This window comes from Fringilla coelebs, assembly GCF_963513975.1.
Source record: "Fringilla coelebs genome assembly, chromosome: 19".
In the NCBI taxonomy this organism is placed as follows: Eukaryota; Metazoa; Chordata; class Aves; order Passeriformes; family Fringillidae; genus Fringilla; species Fringilla coelebs.
Genome location: NC_140045.1, coordinates 13,489,734 through 13,507,196, shown reverse-complemented (window position 1 = coordinate 13,507,196; position 17,463 = coordinate 13,489,734). Strand labels below are relative to the sequence as shown.

At 53.0% G+C, this 17,463-nt stretch overlaps 1 protein-coding gene across 1 annotated transcript in view; it reads left to right on the top strand.

Annotated features, from left to right (window-relative positions):
- MYH10 (myosin heavy chain 10) overlaps positions 1–16,977 on the top strand; it is an 86,543-nt gene extending 69,566 nt beyond the window's left edge. The window contains exons 24-41 of the mRNA XM_084218643.1: positions 291–414; positions 3,072–3,243; positions 3,956–4,168; positions 4,270–4,414; positions 5,433–5,639; positions 6,562–6,666; positions 7,635–7,787; positions 8,052–8,300; positions 8,790–9,002; positions 9,703–9,915; positions 11,171–11,332; positions 11,941–12,069; positions 12,737–12,825; positions 13,110–13,233; positions 13,317–13,525; positions 14,325–14,433; positions 14,687–14,859; positions 15,309–16,977. Coding sequence (XP_084074769.1) covers positions 291–414; positions 3,072–3,243; positions 3,956–4,168; positions 4,270–4,414; positions 5,433–5,639; positions 6,562–6,666; positions 7,635–7,787; positions 8,052–8,300; positions 8,790–9,002; positions 9,703–9,915; positions 11,171–11,332; positions 11,941–12,069; positions 12,737–12,825; positions 13,110–13,233; positions 13,317–13,525; positions 14,325–14,433; positions 14,687–14,859; positions 15,309–15,453 — 2,934 coding nt within the window. The 3' untranslated portion in view covers positions 15,454–16,977. The remainder of the gene's footprint in view (positions 1–290; positions 415–3,071; positions 3,244–3,955; positions 4,169–4,269; positions 4,415–5,432; positions 5,640–6,561; positions 6,667–7,634; positions 7,788–8,051; positions 8,301–8,789; positions 9,003–9,702; positions 9,916–11,170; positions 11,333–11,940; positions 12,070–12,736; positions 12,826–13,109; positions 13,234–13,316; positions 13,526–14,324; positions 14,434–14,686; positions 14,860–15,308) is intronic.
- The last annotated feature ends 486 nt before the right edge of the window (positions 16,978–17,463 follow it).

The window sequence follows — 17,463 nt, the reverse complement described above, 5'->3', positions numbered from 1 at the left end:
AGCTGCCATTGTTCTCTGCAAACAGATTTCCAGTGCTGTCCTAAAGCCAGGCCTGCTGTGTGCTGAGTTCCAGGTCTCTCTTGGAAAATGTGCTCATGGCTCCAAACAATTCCAATTGATCCTTGATCTTGACAATCACTTGAAATGAAATCTGTGTTAGAAACAAAATGTGTGCTAGAACCTTGTGCTGTCTGACAGCCTCTGTGGGGTCTGTGCATCCCTTTATTTGCACTGCTCAGGGGCTCTGGAGGCTGTGCTGAAGTTATTTTGAAGTTTTTTCTCCTCCCCAGGAAAAGAAGCTGATGGAAGATAGGATTGCTGAGTGCTCTTCGCAGCTGGCTGAAGAGGAAGAGAAAGCCAAAAACTTGGCCAAGCTGAAGAACAAGCAGGAAATGATGATCAGTGATTTGGAAGGTTGGTAGTGCCTGGAATGGGCTGGGGCAGCCCAGGAGGGGATGGATCCCCTGGGCAGGGTCTGCTCACCTGAGCTGGGCAGAGCCAGAGCTGCAGCTCCAGGCAGCTCCTGCAGGAAATCTGTGTCCCCTGCAAGGCTTGCTGCATCTGCCTGCCCAGTCTCTCTCCTGTTGAACTTGTCAGGCTTTCATTTCTGAGGATCCACGTCCTTTGCAGACACACTCAGAATTCCTGCTCCTGCCTGTGTCCATTAGCACCAGGGAAAACATCCTGGCTCCTGGAAGCTTCTTGCACTTTCCTCTGACACCAGAGCAGTGTGTTCCTGCAGGAATGGCAGCAGGCACTCTTTGGGCTCCCAGGATTGTGTTTCAATAAGCAAATCTCGTTTGTTTTGCTTTTCTTAGTATTTATCTTCATTGTATTTATAGATATATTTTATTTTCTGATGCTTTATTCGAACTGAGCAGCCTGCCCTGGTGGAAGGTGTCCTGCCCAAGGCAAGGGTTGGGATGAGCTGAGCTTTGAGGTCTCTTCCAACCCAAACCATTCCATGATTCCATCCAAAATGGTTCCATTCCTTTAGCCATTTATTTCTGCTTGTTTTGCTGGTGTTGCCACAAGTTAAACCTGCCCCATGTGCAACCCTCCTTGATTTTGTGTTGTTTCATTTTAATTACTATAGATACTGCACAACATTAATGAGCTGCCAAATCAAAGTTGCAAAATAACAGAGAAGGTTGTTCTCTGAGGCCTAATTTGGGAATGGTTCTTGCACTTGGTGTGTTGGGGCCTGTCTTGGTGCATATTTTGAGGCTGATGTGCTTCTGGAAGGATATCAGGGTTTTGCCTTATCTGTGAGGCAGGTGCTGAGCTAACAGGGTAGCAGTGATTGATGAGCCTTGTCTTTAACTGGTGCATTCAGAGACTTTAAGGTGGGTCTAAGTAAGCTTTACTCACTGGAAAATAATGCAGGTGTAGCTCTGTGCTTAAATCAGGACTAGGAACTTGACAGATGTGTTTGGTTACAGAGCCAGTCCGAGACTGATGCCCTTAGAAGTGGAAATTAAAGCTTATATTTAAGGCATGCCATTTCTTGGCTAGGAAAGCAGAGTAAAATGATATTTACTCTTGGAGATGACTCAAGAAGCCATTAAGGTCTCTCTGCTGGAGTCTTGGCACTGCTAGGCACTGATATTTGGGGAAAACAATTAATTCAGTTTGCTGTGATCTCTCTCAGTGACAGTATTGGGTCTGGTGGCACTGCTGTAAGTGTCACCCACCAGGAGCCTCACGTAAAAACAGAGGGGAAAGTACAAATCTCTGGGAATGTGAAACTGCTTGGAGAAAAGCAGAGTTACCTTAGGTTGTCTGGAAAACCCCAAATAGCCCAGGGGGGCCCTGAGGTGGATCCTGACCAGGGCTCCCTTTCCATCCTGTCCAGGAGGAGCTTTGGGAAGGGTGTGAGGGAAATCTGCCACAAAGGATTGAACAAGGGCAGGACTCCTGCTGTCACTGAGAATTGTGCACTGGTGCCATTCATGCTCTGAGAGCTGGGCTGAGGCTGTGCTCAGCTGGGGCAGCACTGCCAGACCTGCCCAGGCAGGGCACAGCAGGGCTGAGTGTGGTGGCTGTGAGGGGCCCAGGAGCAGGGGAGAGATGAGAATCTGGCTCCATGCTCTCAGAAGGCTGATATTCTATTCTATTCTATTCTATTCTATTCTATTCTATTCTATTCTATTCTATTCTATTCTATTCTATTCTATTCTATTCTATTCATAAAAGAATGCTATACTAAAACTGTACTAAAGAAAGAGAAAGGATACATCAGAAGGCTTACCAAGAATGAATAATAAAAACTCCTGACTGACTCCTCAGAGTCTGACACAGCTGATGGTGATTAGTCATTAATTAAAAACAATTCACAGGAAACCAATCAAACATGCACCTGTTGGTAAACAATCTCCAGCCACATTCCAAAGCAGCAAACACAGGAGAAGCAATCAGATAATTATTGTTTTCATTTCTCTCTGAGGCTTCTCAGCTTCCCAGGAGAAGAAATCCTGGGGAAGGGATTTTTCAGGAAATATCCCAGTGGCAGCTGAGGTTGCTGTGGCCCTGCTGGGGGTGCCTGTCCCAGAGAGCTCCTCAGGGCTGGATACCCCAGCTGCACCATAAATCCCTGGCAGGGAGCTCTCAGGGCTGCAGAGTTTTGCTAAATCCTGATGGGGTGTGATTAAACAGCACAGACTGTGTAAAAGGGTTTATTCAGGTTCACTTTAAGCTATGCCATTTCTGGAGTCTGGCCTAGCCCTTCCAAAGCCATGCAGTTGTTCCAGCCCACAGTTTATCTTCTTTTTTGGGTGTTGATGTCTGTGATTATCTGGCCCAACAGCTCAAGCTGCTCTGTCAGATCCCACTCCTTATTTTCTACCAAGACGTTTCTGTGGTCTCATCTCAAACTGTTCCCAGTTGTCAGAGACTTTCCCCTGACTTGGTGGCTAAGTCATGCAGTTCTCCTTTGCTATTTCATTTTTCTGCAGGCTGGAGAAAGAATTGAGGCAGCATAAATTAAACTTCCCACCCTTCCTGCCTCCCCAGAGTCCCTGAGGGTGACAAGGGGGACAATTCACAGGAATTTAACTCTGTGCTTCCTTTAGAACGCCTGAAAAAGGAGGAGAAGACCCGCCAAGAGTTAGAAAAGGCTAAAAGAAAACTGGATGGGGAAACCACAGACCTGCAGGACCAAATAGCTGAGCTGCAAGCCCAGATTGAGGAGCTGAAGATCCAGCTGGCCAAGAAGGAGGAGGAGCTGCAGGCTGCTGTGGCCAGGTCAGAGGGGGACAGAGGGAATTTCCCCTGGCTGCAGTCAGGGCTGGGTGCTGCAGCAGCAGCCAGCTCTGTGCTGGGCACAGAAATGGCAAATTTACAGCAAGTCAGGCATCCCTCAGCAGCCTGGCTCTGCTAACCTGCACCAAGAAGAAGTTTCACCTGGTGTAGCAGTGTTTGGGCTCTGGAAGCTTTTTTAATCTCCCAGGATTCGGCCTCAGGAGGGAAAAATGTGTTTTTCTCAGTGGGTCTAAACCAAGTGCTGGGCAGGACAGACTTTATCTGGGTCTGTGTGATACTCCTGCAGTGTCATGCTGAGCACCACCTGAATGTTTCAAGTAGAATTATGCAGGAAGAGAAAACTCTACAGGTGGAACATTTCTGGGGCAGTGTTGAGATCTACAAAACTGGAATACCTGGCTGTAAAGTAAAGCTTGATAATTCTGATAGTGCACCTTGGTTTTATCTGTGGTGCCTTTCATCCATCCCTGAGGTGTCTGAGCTGCACAGGGCTTGGAGCAACCTGGGATAGGGGAAGGTGTCCCAGCCCATAAAGGGGAGGAATTTGAGATGTTTAAGGTTCCAGCCCACCCATTCTATGAGTGTTGATACTTATTTTATTGCAGTGGAAGGGTTCAGCTGTGTTTGCAGGTGATTTGGGCAGGAGGCTCTGAGGGGAGGTGCAGTCCCAGTAACTGTGGTGCCTGTTTGGCAGGGGGGATGAGGAAGCAGTGCAGAAGAACAATGCCCTGAAGGTGATCAGGGAGCTGCAGGCTCAGATTGCAGAGCTCCAGGAGGATCTGGAGTCTGAGAAGGCATCGAGGAACAAGGCAGAAAAGCAGAAAAGGGATCTGAGTGAAGAGCTGGAGGCTTTGAAAACTGAACTGGAAGATACTTTGGACACCACTGCAGCACAGCAAGAGCTGAGGTAGGGTCGTGGTCTGTGTAAGAAAGCACCACTGAAATTCATCTGTGATCTATAAGAAACTGAAATGTTGATTTTTGGGTGACCCTCTGTGCTGCCTCCAGGACAAAGCGGGAGCAGGAGGTGGCTGAACTGAAGAAAGCAATTGAGGAGGAAACCAAAAACCATGAAGCCCAGATCCAGGAGATCAGGCAGAGGCATGCTACTGCCCTGGAGGAGCTCTCTGAGCAGCTTGAGCAGGCCAAAAGGGTGAGAGGAAATGAACTTTGTGCCTCAGGGGTTATTATCAGTACCACAGGCAGCAGGGTTCCTTCCTGAGACCTGAGCTGAGGCTGTCCATGACCACAGAGCTGAGCTGGCCTCTAAAAATCCATCCCAGCTGTTGAGATTCCTCCTGCTGGTTTGGCAGTGCTGCAGCCATCCAGCAGCACATCTGTGCTGTGTCCTCTGGGGACCAGCAGCAGCAGGTGCATCCCATGGCTCCTGCCCTTGTCCAGAAGGAGAATTATTCCAAAAAAAGAAGGGTCTGGTTTTTGAAATTACACCTGGGGTCGTCCACCAGTGTGTGTGGACAGTTCTGTCCTGTGGTGATGTTTTCATGTATTGTGAGTACTGCACAAGCTTCCTTAGTATTCTAAATTAAATGAGAAATGTAGTAGTTCAAGTAGGATTTTCACCACCTTTATTCACCTGAAAATCTTCTGCATGTCTTCTGCTCCTTATTCAGTCAATATTCTCAATAAGAGCATGAAAAGATGGAAGAATACCCTGCAAAAAAAATCTGAAACAAAGCTCCTGTGACAGGACAGTGCCAGCTCTGGTGCTGTGGCAAAAATGACATTTAAGCACCCCTGGTGGCAGTGATTGCTCTGTGAAAGGCTTCTGCCAGATGTCAGTGCAGGGCTGAGGGTTGCTTTGTCCTGCCCTTGCAGGCTGCTCTGCCTGCTCCAGTCAGGGCAGCCTTGGCTCCCATCTTCCCTTTATTCCTGTGAGATGAGCCATGCTGAGCTGGTAATGGGCACATTCCTTCCTCCTTGCAGTGCTACCCAAACTATTCCCAGGGCTGCCACCCAGATCCTGCCCTGCTGCTCACCCTCACCTGGGGGAGAGCAGCCTGTTCCTCAGCCTTGCCTGAGACCAGAATGTTCCACAGCAGCATTTCACCTGGCTTCTCTCTGAGCATGGAAACTGATCTGCACAATCATCTGTAGCAGAAAACACTCACCTGCAGCACAGAGCTGAGCTTCTTCCCTTGTGTCTTCCCTAGTTCAAAGCAAACCTTGAGAAGAACAAGCAAGGCTTGGAGTCTGACAACAAGGAGCTGGCCTGTGAGGTGAAGGTGCTGCAGCAGGTCAAGGCAGAGTCTGAGCACAAGAGGAAGAAACTCGATGCTCAGGTGCAGGAGCTGACTGCAAAGGTGTCAGAAGGGGAGAGACTGAGGGTGGAGCTGGCTGAGAAGGCAAACAAGCTGCAGGTAAGGCTCTGGAAATCCTCAAATCCCGGAAAACCGTGTGCAGAAATGGCCTGATGTGGGAGGTGACCTCAGCAAGGGCTCTCATGGACCTGGGAGCCTCAAAGTGGTGCTGTGCCATCAGTCCTGCACTGTGTGACATCAGTCCTGGGCTGGGTGAGGGTTCCAGTGGCTCTGGAGGATCCATCCTGGAGAGCAGATCCTGCAGGGAGCTCTGCCCAGGCCAGCTGACACAGGGTTTGCCTTTGCCTTGGCTGGGAGCTGAGCAGGTTGGGCTGAGCTTTTCCATAGGGATGAGCCAAAAACTGGTGGTGGCCACAGCTTGGTTTGGTGCTCCAGGCTGGGAGCCTGGCAGGGAGGGGGTGCAAGCACTGCCCCATTTTTCTGGGAGATGGAGCAAAGAGGCAAAGTGCAGCCATGGCTGAGCTCTGAACCCCAGCAGTGAGGGCTTCAGGTAAATCCAGGTGAAGCACTTCCAGCAGGGAATGGCAGCTCCCTGGGGCCAGCCTTTTGGGCTGTCTCTCAGGGTTTATAAAAGCAGTGCAGCCCAAAAGAATGAAATGGCACCTGCAGTAACCTCTCCTCCTGCAGGGATGCTTCAGACCCAGCTGCCACCCTGAAGATCCCTGAATTAATGCTTGCATGGAATAGATGGTCCTGGGATTAAAAACAGCCCTAAAGGGTGAATGCAGGGAGCAGAGCACAGTGCTCAATATCAGAGCTCAATAGGCCAGCTCTGGTTGTGTCACTGCACTTCAGGACTGACTGATTCCATTTCCTTTTTTGAGGCCAAACCTCAGTGGTTTTAGCTTGCTGTCTCCCTCTGTTGGGCTCTGCACCTGGGGTGTGCTGAGGTTCTGTGCTGTGCAGTTCCAGCCCCAGGGGTCTGGGCTGTGCTCTCACCTTTGGGCTGCTTGCCTTGCAGAATGAGCTGGACAATGTCTCCAGTCTGCTGGAGGAGGCAGAGAAGAAAGGCATCAAGTTTGCCAAGGATGCAGCCAGCCTGGAGTCCCAGCTTCAGGATACACAGGTGTGTGTGCAGCAGAGCTGGGCTGGGCAGGGAGCTCTGCTCCCCAGGCAGCTGCTGGCTGCTAACAGAAAGCACATTTCCATGCTTTGGAAAGTCCCCTGGCAGCAGCTGAATTTCCTGTCCAACCCAGTGAGGTGGGATGGACTGGGACGTGGGGAACCAAGTTTTCATTATCTGAGCTTCACTTCCTGAGAGCTGGGAGTTCTGGTTTATGTCTTTGTCTCTGAGGGAGATAAGAATCAAATTTAAAAAAACCCTTTCCAGGCAGAATTTAATGTCAATATCATTGGGATATATGAGGAACAATGCCCTGTCTTCTGACAGCTTCAAATTCTTACACTTGCAGTTCAGACTGCCAGATTTTCTTCTTAATTAAGAGAATGCAGCTTTCTGCAGATATTCATCACTTCAATATATTTTATCTTGCCTGTATTAAAGTCCTAATGGTGGCCACTTAACTCTGGATAATGTTAATGACAACTGGAGGGGTTTGTGGGGAGCAGGATGGGGGTTACACCTTGCATTACTTTGTTATGACAGAAGTTTCCACCTTTAAAGTGACCTTTATATTGAAGCAATGCAGAAAACCTGGAGGCATGCTGCCATTGCAGGATTTGCTGCTCCATGTTCTTCCCAGGTGGTTTTTAATAGGTGCTCTGTGCTTATCTGAAAAAAGAAAAAATATATTCTGAAGGTGACTTCTGGGCTAGTCCTGTGAAAGATGGGAAAGTATCATCCCTAAATCTCTAGAACAGACTCTGGCATGGGTTCCCTGAGCAGAAATCTGCTTTATGAAGGTTTAAGTGTGCCCAAAATGAATGGTCAGTGGCTTTGTGAGAACCCAAATAACAGATGTCTTCATAAAGCATGTCCTTGTCCCCAAATCTGAGGGAAAGTAAACCTGGGAGTCCCCATGTGGAGCTGGGGGGCTTTGGGAGCACACTCAGCCCTGCCCGTGCTGTGTCCAGGAGCTGCTCCAGGAGGAGACCCGCCAGAAGCTCAACCTCAGCAGCAGGATAAGGCAGCTGGAGGAGGAGAAGAACAACCTGCAGGAGCAGCAGGAGGAGGAGGAGGAGGCCAGGAAGAACCTGGAGAAGCAGATGCTGGCCCTGCAGGCCCAGGTAGGCTGCGGGGAGTGGCGGCATTGTGTGAGGAGCTGTCCCAAAGGGGGGTCCCAGAGCCCTGGGGACACACCATGCAGAGTTTGGGGTCAGGTTCCCACTGCAGTAATGATTCTGTGTTGTGGGGCCTCTGAGAGCCTGAGAGGTGCCAGGTTTTGTGTTCCCTCAGCTTGCAGGAGCTGCTCCTGCTGCTGCACCCTGCCCCTGTGCCTTTCCCCTCTCGGGAGGCTCTAAGGGACCCCGCTGGCTCTTGTTGAATTTCAGTTGGCCGAGGCCAAGAAGAAGGTGGATGATGACTTGGGAACCATTGAGGGGCTGGAGGAGACCAAGAAGAAGCTGCTGAAGGACATGGAGTCCCTCAGCCAGCGCCTGGAGGAGAAGGCTCTGGCTTATGACAAGCTGGAGAAGACCAAGAACCGCCTGCAGCAGGAGCTGGATGACCTGATGGTGGACCTGGACCACCAGCGCCAGATCGTCTCCAACCTGGAGAAAAAGCAGAAGAAGTTTGATCAGGTACTGCAGCCTCCTGCCACCTCCCTGGCTTTTTGGGGTTTTAAATGCACCTCGTGATTGCTGCAGAGCCTTGGGGGAGGGAGGGTCTGGCTGGTGTGCTGGGGGTGTTGGTGAATCTGTGAGCAGCTCACTCCCTGTTCTGTGAGCCAAATGCCAGTGATCAGCTCTTCATGCAGGAAAGGAGAATTACACTGGAACAAAACCTTGAGAGTTTTGTTATAATCCCTCAAGGTAGACTAAAAAGGGACCTGAAAAGTGAAAGATGGGAATCATCCGAAACTGGAGTCTTGATGAGTGGCTTGCTTTCCTCCTCTCATCCCAGAGGAGCTGGAGCTGTTCCCTTACTGGCACTTTGATCACTTTGGGACCAGACAGCTCCTGAAGGCCAGATAAGCTTAGAGCATGAGCCACTTCCTGAGTAAAACACCTGGGGCAGGAAGGACCTGATGGTGGAGCTTGGGAGATGGATTCCTTGTTTCTCATGTCCAGATGCTGGCAGAAGAAAAGAACATTTCTGCCAGGTATGCGGAGGAGCGAGACCGAGCTGAGGCAGAGGCCAGGGAGAAGGAAACCAAAGCCCTGTCCCTGGCCCGGGCCCTGGAGGAGGCCCTGGAAGCCAAGGAGGAATTCGAGAGGCAGAACAAGCAGCTGCGTGCAGACATGGAAGACTTGATGAGCTCCAAAGATGATGTGGGCAAAAATGTGAGTTTGGTTCCAGGGGCTGCTTGTTAGAGCCTGGGAATGGCAGGGACGTCTCCCTGCCTGGAGAAGGGCCCTGCAGCAGAGCAGGACTTCCTGAAGCTCCCCCAGAATGCTGGAGGAATTGATGCCCAGCATAATTAACATCTCCAAGAGCTGTATTGTCACCCTCATGCAGATCCCAGATCCCAGTTCTGTACTTTGGGTCGGTGCAGGTGGGACTGCAGTCACACAGAGCTGGGTCTGTGTTGCAGCTGTGACAGATCAGGGGAGCCACTCCCCATTTTGGTGTTGCTGGGTGTATTTATTGTGTGTGAATGAGGCATAAGGAGGGTTTCTGTCACCTCTGGCCAAGCTGAGGTGCAGGACATGGCTGGACCACAGGCAGAGCCGAGCTGTGACCCTGCAGTTCCTCCCTCCTGCACCCAGCTGGGGCAGCAGCAGAGCCCCCTGCCCTTCCTGCTGCTCCTGGCTGTGTCCCTGTGCCCCAGCCCCACACCTTTCCCCAAAACCAATTTCCCCTTCTGGCAGGGCAGGGGGGTGGGTGTGCCCTGCCACGTGTGGCCTCTGCTTCAGCCCCAGCCCTGCTGTGCCTGCTGTGCCCCAGTGCCAGCTCAGAGGGACCAGGGGCAGCCACTGCCCTCCCTGCTCTCTCAGCTGCTGCTGGGGCAGCCCTCAGCACTGAGCAGAGTTTGTGCTCCAGGTGCACGAGCTGGAGAAGTCCAAGAGAACCCTGGAGCAGCAGGTGGAGGAGATGAGGACTCAGCTGGAGGAGCTGGAGGATGAGCTGCAGGCCACAGAAGATGCCAAGCTCCGTCTGGAGGTGAACATGCAGGCCATGAAGGCCCAGTTTGACAGAGATCTGCAAGCCAGAGATGAGCAGAACGAGGAGAAGAAGAGGATGCTGGTGAAACAAGTACGTGTGTGTTACTTGTGCTGTGGGCAGGAGGGGAGGAAGGGCTGGATGCAGGATTCTGGGCCCCTGTGCTTCCAGAAAAACAAACCCCTTTGTTTAAGATTCCATCCAGTGGAAACCCCAAACCATAGCATCTTTACAAACCATAAATAGTTCTGGCTGAGGGGTGGCCACTGGCCCCAGGCAGGGTCAGGGGGTGCTGGTGGCCCCCAAAGCCACTCCCTGAGTTTGGCTGTTGCAGCCTGGGGGTGTTCCCAGGACAGGCATACCTCAGCTGCATTTTCAAGCCCATCCTATTTGATGTCCAGGAACAAATCCATGGATGCTGAGATAGAGTTTTAAATTAAGGGAGCAGTTTCTTAAATGCAAATCATGGCAGAGCTTCCAGGTTTGCCAGACCTGAGAATTCTGGGAACACAGAGATCAGAAGAGCCTCAAGAAATGCCTTTAGAGGACCATGCTTGGTTCTAAATTGTGTTCAGGACTAAACCAGCCAATATTTCAATATTTATCCCAAGAAAACAAAAGCTGAGAATCACCAGTGTAGAGATATCCTAGGAATAAACCTGGCCTGCAGGGTTTGGAAGGTCACTGCAGGACAAAGTTGCTGCTATCTGAACTGGACAAGAGCTCCTGACCTTGCACTGGGAGGGAGATTTGCTTCAAAACAAAATATTCTTTCATGTTGGTAACCTGCTCAGTTTGTTTTTGCATAGGTTTGGCTCAGTCCATGTTGCCTGGCTGTTCACACACTCTTGTTTTGTTTTATTTTGGGAAAAGAAGTTGTTGGTGTATAAGTGCCAGTAACAGGCTGTTCAAAGGGAATGGTTTCATTGTTTTCTTGAGACAATGAGGGGATTCTACTTCTCATTTCCCATCAGAGTTAGCTGCCTCTGCCCTGGAGCCATCCCCTGGGGTGGGTGGCAGTGCTGGGCAGGAGGCTGACATGGAAATGCTCCAGAAGCTGAGTCCTTTCCTGGGGCTTCCCTTGAGCTCAGTGCAGAGATCTCTGATCCATTTGGGACCTGGCCTTGCCCTGTGCCTTCCCCTGGGCTGCCACTGCACAGCCTGTGCCATGGGGAGGGGTCCCTGGGTGCCAGCCTGGCAGGGGCTGATGCTGCCCCATGCCCTGGGTGCCCTGTCCTGCCCAGCCTGGCCCTGCCCAGCCTGTGCTGATGCTGCCCCATGCCCTGGGTGCCCTGTCCTGCCCAGCCTGGCCCTGCCCAGCCTGTGCTGATGCTGCCCCTGTGCCCAGGTGCGGGAGCTGGAGGCCGAGCTGGAGGACGAGCGCAAGCAGCGCGCTCTGGCCGTGGCAGCCAAGAAGAAGCTGGAGATGGACCTGAAGGACCTGGAGGGGCAGATTGAGGCTGCAAACAAGGCTCGGGATGAAGCCATCAAACAGCTCAGGAAGCTCCAGGTAGGCACAGCTGGTCAGGGGCCTGGGTTCTGTCCTGGGGGCTGCCCACGGGCTGCTTCCATTCAGGGCAGGAGGAGAGTCAGACTGCACTGATGGGTCTGACAGTGTCCAGCCCGGATTTATCCTCGAGGCAAAACTCATCCCTTTAGAGAATCACAGGATGGTTTGGCTTGGAAAGGACCCTGAAGTTAATCTTGTTCCAAACTCCCCTGCCACAAAACCACCTTCCACATCGCTGGCAGTGTCCAAGGCCAGGTTGGACAGGACTTGGAGCAGCCTGAGACAGTGGAAGGTGTCCCTGCCATGGCAGGGGTGGCACTGGATGATAATTAAGGACCATTCCAGCTCAGGTCATTCTAAGATTCCACTCTATAATTCTGTGGAATGCTTGAAGTCTTGGAGGGGGATATTTCTGACCAGGCATTGAGGGGTGGAAAGATGAGAAAATGAAATTTTAGAATACAGAAGAACTGGAAATGCCTTTAAGTGGAATGAAGCCACTTTGGGAGAACAGCCTTATCTCTTAGGGGCTGAGATGGTTCAGAGCTGGAATGGGTTGGTTGTCCTGATGCAGCCTGGCTGTGCCTCACCCTGCTCTCCACCTGCAGGCTCAGATGAAGGACTACCAGCGGGAGCTGGAAGAGGCCCGAGCATCCAGGGATGAGATCTTTGCCCAGTCCAAAGAGAGTGAGAAGAAACTCAAAAGTCTCGAAGCAGAAATACTCCAGCTCCAAGAGGTGAGATGGAAATCCAAGAGATTGGTTTTTCTTGTCCCTGTGCCTCTCCTGTCTGCTTCAGCTGCAGGGCAAGGCATACAGCAGTAGTCCAGACTCACCACACTTCCCTTGGAGCCTTCACAGATAACCTGGCACTGCCTGGAGCTTCTCCAGGTGGACTTGGGTGGCCTTCAGACCTCAGTGTGGCACTTGTAGAGCATTTCATTGTCCTTGGGAAATGCTTGAGTGTTTCTGCCACTTAATGCAGATGTACAATCTGAGGTTCAGTGCTGTGTGTGCTGTTGTGCTGAAGCTTTTTAATTTTTATTCTCTTCTTGTCTTCACGCTGAGAACTCTGTGAGAACCTAAAGCATTTGCTTAATTTAGCACCTCCTTTACACTGTGTCTGTCAGAGCATGGGGTACAGTGGTTTCTGCTGCTGCTGAGGGCTTGGGAGTTACTGATCTCCACAGATTCTTCCCTCTTGCCTCGTCTGGGAACACTTCAGGGACAGGGAGAAGTGACTGCACCGCAGTCCCAGGGCAGTGAGGGAGCATCCAGCTGAGCGTCCTGCTGCCTCATCCATAAAACCCCGGGGATATCCCAGTTCACAGCAGCTCCCAGGGGCTGTTGGAGGCTGTTTCTGCAGAGGGCTCCCGGGGCTGCCCTGACTCTCTCCCCCCTGCAGGAGTTTGCGGCGTCGGAGCGCGCGCGGCGGCACGCGGAGCAGGAGCGCGACGAGCTGGCAGACGAGATCGCCAACAGCGCCTCTGGGAAGTGAGTCAGGCTGGGCTGGGCCAGGGAGGGCAGGATGGAGCTCAGGGAAAGGTCCTTCCCCCAGAGGGTGCTGGGCACTGCCCAGGCTCCCCAGGGAACGGCCCCGAGGCTGCCAGAGCTCCAGGAGCGTTTGTGCTGCCAGGGTGGGAGTGTTGGGGTGTCTGTGCGGGGACAGGAGCTGGCTCCTTGCGGGTCCCTGCCAGCTCAGGGGACGCCCTGCTGCTAAGTGACCTCCCCAGGAGCTCTGTTGGCTCTGGACACCCCTGACCCCTTCCCCTGTGCAGGTCAGCGCTGCTGGACGAGAAGCGCCGGCTGGAGGCTCGGATTGCCCAGCTGGAGGAGGAGCTGGAGGAGGAGCAGAGCAACATGGAGCTGCTCAACGAGCGCTTCCGAAAGACCACGCTGCAGGTGAGCCCTGGGCAGCTGCTGCTGCTGGCTGGGACGTGCACAGAGGCTCTGGGGGCTCCCAGTGACCCCGTCTCTCCCCGCAGGTGGACACGCTCAACGCGGAGCTGGCCGGCGAGCGCAGCGCGGCCCAGAAGAGCGAGAACGCGCGGCAGCAGCTGGAGAGGCAGAACAAGGAGCTCAAGGCCAAGCTGCAGGAGCTGGAGGGCTCTGTCAAGTCCAAATTCAAGGCAACGATTTCTACTCTAGAAGCCAAGATTGCACAGCTTGAAGAACAGCTTGAGCAGGAAGCCAAGTAAGGGGGAAGGACCTGTTTGCCTCTGGGGGTTGAATGGCTGGAAGTTCCATGCTGGACGTTCCTTGGGTGTGTTGTCTGGAGACTCCTGTTCAGGGGCAAACTTCACAAGGCAACTCCAGCTGGGGTTGGGAGTTCCAGAATGGGTTTGCTTCCTACCAGCTGCGTGAATTCTGCAAGGTGTTGATGTCCCAGAGTCACAAGGTGCTGCAGGAGTTTCCTGGGACAAAGTGAAATGTCCTGTGGTTGCTTGGTTAGAGGCACAGCTTATGTGGGACAGCTTGATATGAATCCTGTGCTCTCCAGAAGTCTTTCTCCAGTGAATTATCCACCTGTCCTTGTAATCCTATTCTTAAAATTCACTTTTTTAGCTGGTTCCTCCCCCCATTTGCAGGTGGGGTTTGTTCTTCCGCCACCTCTGTCCTTTCTGTGCTCTGGGCTCTGCAGCAGGATTGTGTTACTGGTTAAGCAGCAGCTTTAAAGCTGCTCTGTCCAATCTCCTTCTGAAGGCACCCTCTGAGTCCTCTTTGTGCCATGCTCACATTGCCCCAGGGCGAAGGCTTTCTGTTCTGAGAGCTGCATCTCTTCATCCCTGCATCCCTTCATCCCTGCATCCCTTCATCCCTTCATCCCTTCATCCCTGCATCCCTTCATCCCTGCATCCCAGCCAGCCTGTGGCACGTGCATCAGTTGCACTGCTGTGTCTGGCACGTTCCGAGAGCTGTACCAGATCTGGGGGCAGATCTGGTGCTCCCAGCCCTCGGGCAGCGGCACCAACGCTGGCTTTGGGCTGTTGCAGGGAAAGAGCAGCTGCCAACAAGCTGGTGAGGCGCACGGAGAAGAAGCTGAAGGAGGTGTTCATGCAGGTGGAGGACGAGCGGCGCCACGCGGACCAGTACAAGGAGCAGGTGGGTGGGGGCTCAGTGAAACCTGCTTGGGGTGTGGAGGGCTGGTGAAGAGGAACTGTAATGGAAAGGGAATTAGAGGGGTGATTAAACCAGCAGGGAAAGCCCAGCAGGGATTCTGTGTGTGTGTGTGAGCTCTGCTGGGACGGGCTGTTCCCACCCTGCTCTCCCAGGCTCCACGGTGTTCCGGGGCCCAGGCTGGAGCCCGGTCGGGGCTGTAGTTCTGGGGTGACCCCGAGTGCTGGTTTGGTTGCAGATGGAGAAGGCCAACGCCAGGATGAAGCAGCTGAAGCGGCAGCTGGAGGAGGCGGAGGAGGAGGCCACGCGCGCCAACGCCTCGCGGCGCAAGCTGCAGCGCGAGCTGGACGACGCCACGGAGGCCAACGAGGGGCTGAGCAGGGAGGTCAGCACCCTCAAAAACAGGCTAAGGTCAGTGCCCCTGGAACACCGGGACTGGGATTGACCTGAGCTCTTCCGAGCCCACAGAGCCCCTGGGGCACATCCAGCTGGGGAGCTGCTGGGGTTAGGGGATGGCTCCAACAGGAGCCTGGGGATGAGAACAGGGAAGCTGCAGATATTCCACAGGGATATTCCTGACAGCTGCAGGGAGGGATGGGATATTGGGAAGGAATCCTTCCCTGGGAGGGTGGGCAGGCCCTGGCACAGGGTGCCCAGAGCAGCTGGGGCTGCCCCTGGATCCCTGGCAGTGCCCAAAACCAGGCTGGACACCGGGGCTGGACCACCTGGGACAGGGGAAGGTGTCCCTGCCGTGGCAGGGGTGGGATGGGCTGAGCTTTAAGATCCCCCAGCCCCTGCCGTGCTCCTGGGCGGGCGCGGGCGGTGCAGGAGCCTCTCCCAGCGCTGCTCTCGGTTCGCAGGAGGGGGGGACCCATCACCTTCTCCTCGAGCCGCTCGGGCCGGCGGCAGCTGCACATCGAGGGCGCCTCGCTGGAGCTGTCGGACGACGACGCCGAGAGCAAAGGCAGCGACGTGAACGAGGCTCCGCCCGCCCCCGCCGAGTAGCGCCCGGCCCCGCCTGCATGCAGAGACCTTTCCAGCCCCGCAGGAGCGCCCCAGCGCCCTGCCCTGCCCTCGGAACTGCCTTGTGGCCCGAAAGCTGCCTTACGACCCTCGGCATGTGCTACAAGGTTCCTTATCATAGGTCAACCATGTCTTAAGGCTCTCCAGCCTCACCACACTGTACCCTGCTTCAGATATAGGTACAACTGCTTTTTTATATATAGTAAACAACCGGGATCGTCTCTGTTCAGTGCATCTCTTTTCCAGATACTCATTGTAAAGCCATTTTATAAAGCATCATGTGAAGGATGAAACTTTTTTTTATCAATCCAGAAGCGTCATTCCCAGCGGGTGGGGGGCCAGGACAGACCCCTTGCCGTGGCTGTGCATGCCTTGTGTCCAGCAGCATCCTTCAGGCTCCGGGCTGGCCGCAGCCTCTCGGATCAGTGAAGACCAAACCGCTCCCGTTTCTTTCTTTTCTCCCAATTGTTGTGATCCGCACACGACCCCTGAGTGAACTGTGAAAAACGGCCTTGGGAAGTGTTAGAGGGAAGTGTAGGGATGAGTGAGTAGTGTCCGTTTTTATCCTGCAATCCCATTTGAAGTGTTCTCAGCTCCATCCGTTCGTGTCCATGCAGTCCAGGCACACCGAGGTGGGTCCGTCCCCGCACAGCCCGCGCTGCTCAGCGCCCCCGGGGCTGCAGCCACCCGGGCTGGGCTGATGTGAACACCAGTGGGAATAAACACACAGCACAGGCAAAACTAATTTATTAATGTGAGGCCGAGCCAGGCTGTGGGAGGCCCCGGGACCCCCCGGTCCTGTGGGGCCGGGGCTCCCGCCCTGGATGGATGGATGTTGCCTGCCTACAGTTAACATGCCAGTGGATGTGAATCCTTTTTTTTTTTTGTTGTTGTTGTTTTGTTGTTGTTTTTTTATTTTGAGCAGTATTACAGTGAGTAGTTAGCGTTCTTTTTGTTTAAATAGCTGAAAACTGACATTACAGAAAGTGCCTTAGACACTACAGTACTAAGACAACGTTACATATATAATTTGCCTATATAACAATGATTTAATGTATTAATTTTGACTGTGCTTCATATCATGTACCTCTCTAGTCCAAGTGGTATTATTGATATTAGTGACAATGAATCAGTGTTAACTAGGAAACTTCCTCTGCCACATGCTCAAAACCCATGGATTTCCCTTTTTGGTTAAAAGCTTTAACATCTGTCGCAAAGGTTTTGTTGTGTGTGTTTGGATATTTTTAATCAAACTGGCTGTTGACCACCAGGCGTCTGACTGCAAATATCTTGTTTTCTTGTATACCCATATTTCTAGACAATGATTTTTGTAAGACAATAAATTTATTCATTATAGATGCGGCCGCCTGCTCTGTTTACTTACTGGAAGAGCTCTCCCGAGGCTGGCATAGACCTTAATAAACGAGATATGACTGGAAGCTGCCTTTTCCCTTCTTCCTCTTTTGTTTGCTTGCTTTTTTTTTTTTTTGTTAGTTTGTTTCCCTTTATTTTGACCTAAATACAGCATCAATGGCTTGGTCCGAGCTGAGCCTTTGCCTTTGAATGCCACTGGCAGGGCCCAGCTGGAGCACAAAGAAACTCTGAGCTCTGCTGCTGCCACTCAGTGCTGTGGCACAGGGTCTGGCCTCCTGCCTGCTCCTGAGCAGTTACATCCCATATTTTGGGGTCTGGGGCTGGGCAGGGAAGGCCTGGGAGCCGCAGGAGCTGGAGTCCAGGGTGGGACAGATGGGAGAGGGCAGTACCAGGGAGAGGGGGTGGCCATGGGGAGGGTGACCCCACTGGGCTGGGGCTGTGAGGCTCTGGCAGGAGCCCCAGAGGAATGGGATGGGCTGCCCGGGGTGTCTGTGCGAGGCCAGGGCCCCCAGGACAGGGGCAGGACACGGGCACAGCCCCAGGGATGGACACGGGCACGGCCCCAGGGCCCCCAGGACAGGGGCAGGACACGGGCACAGCCCCAGGGATGGACAGCAG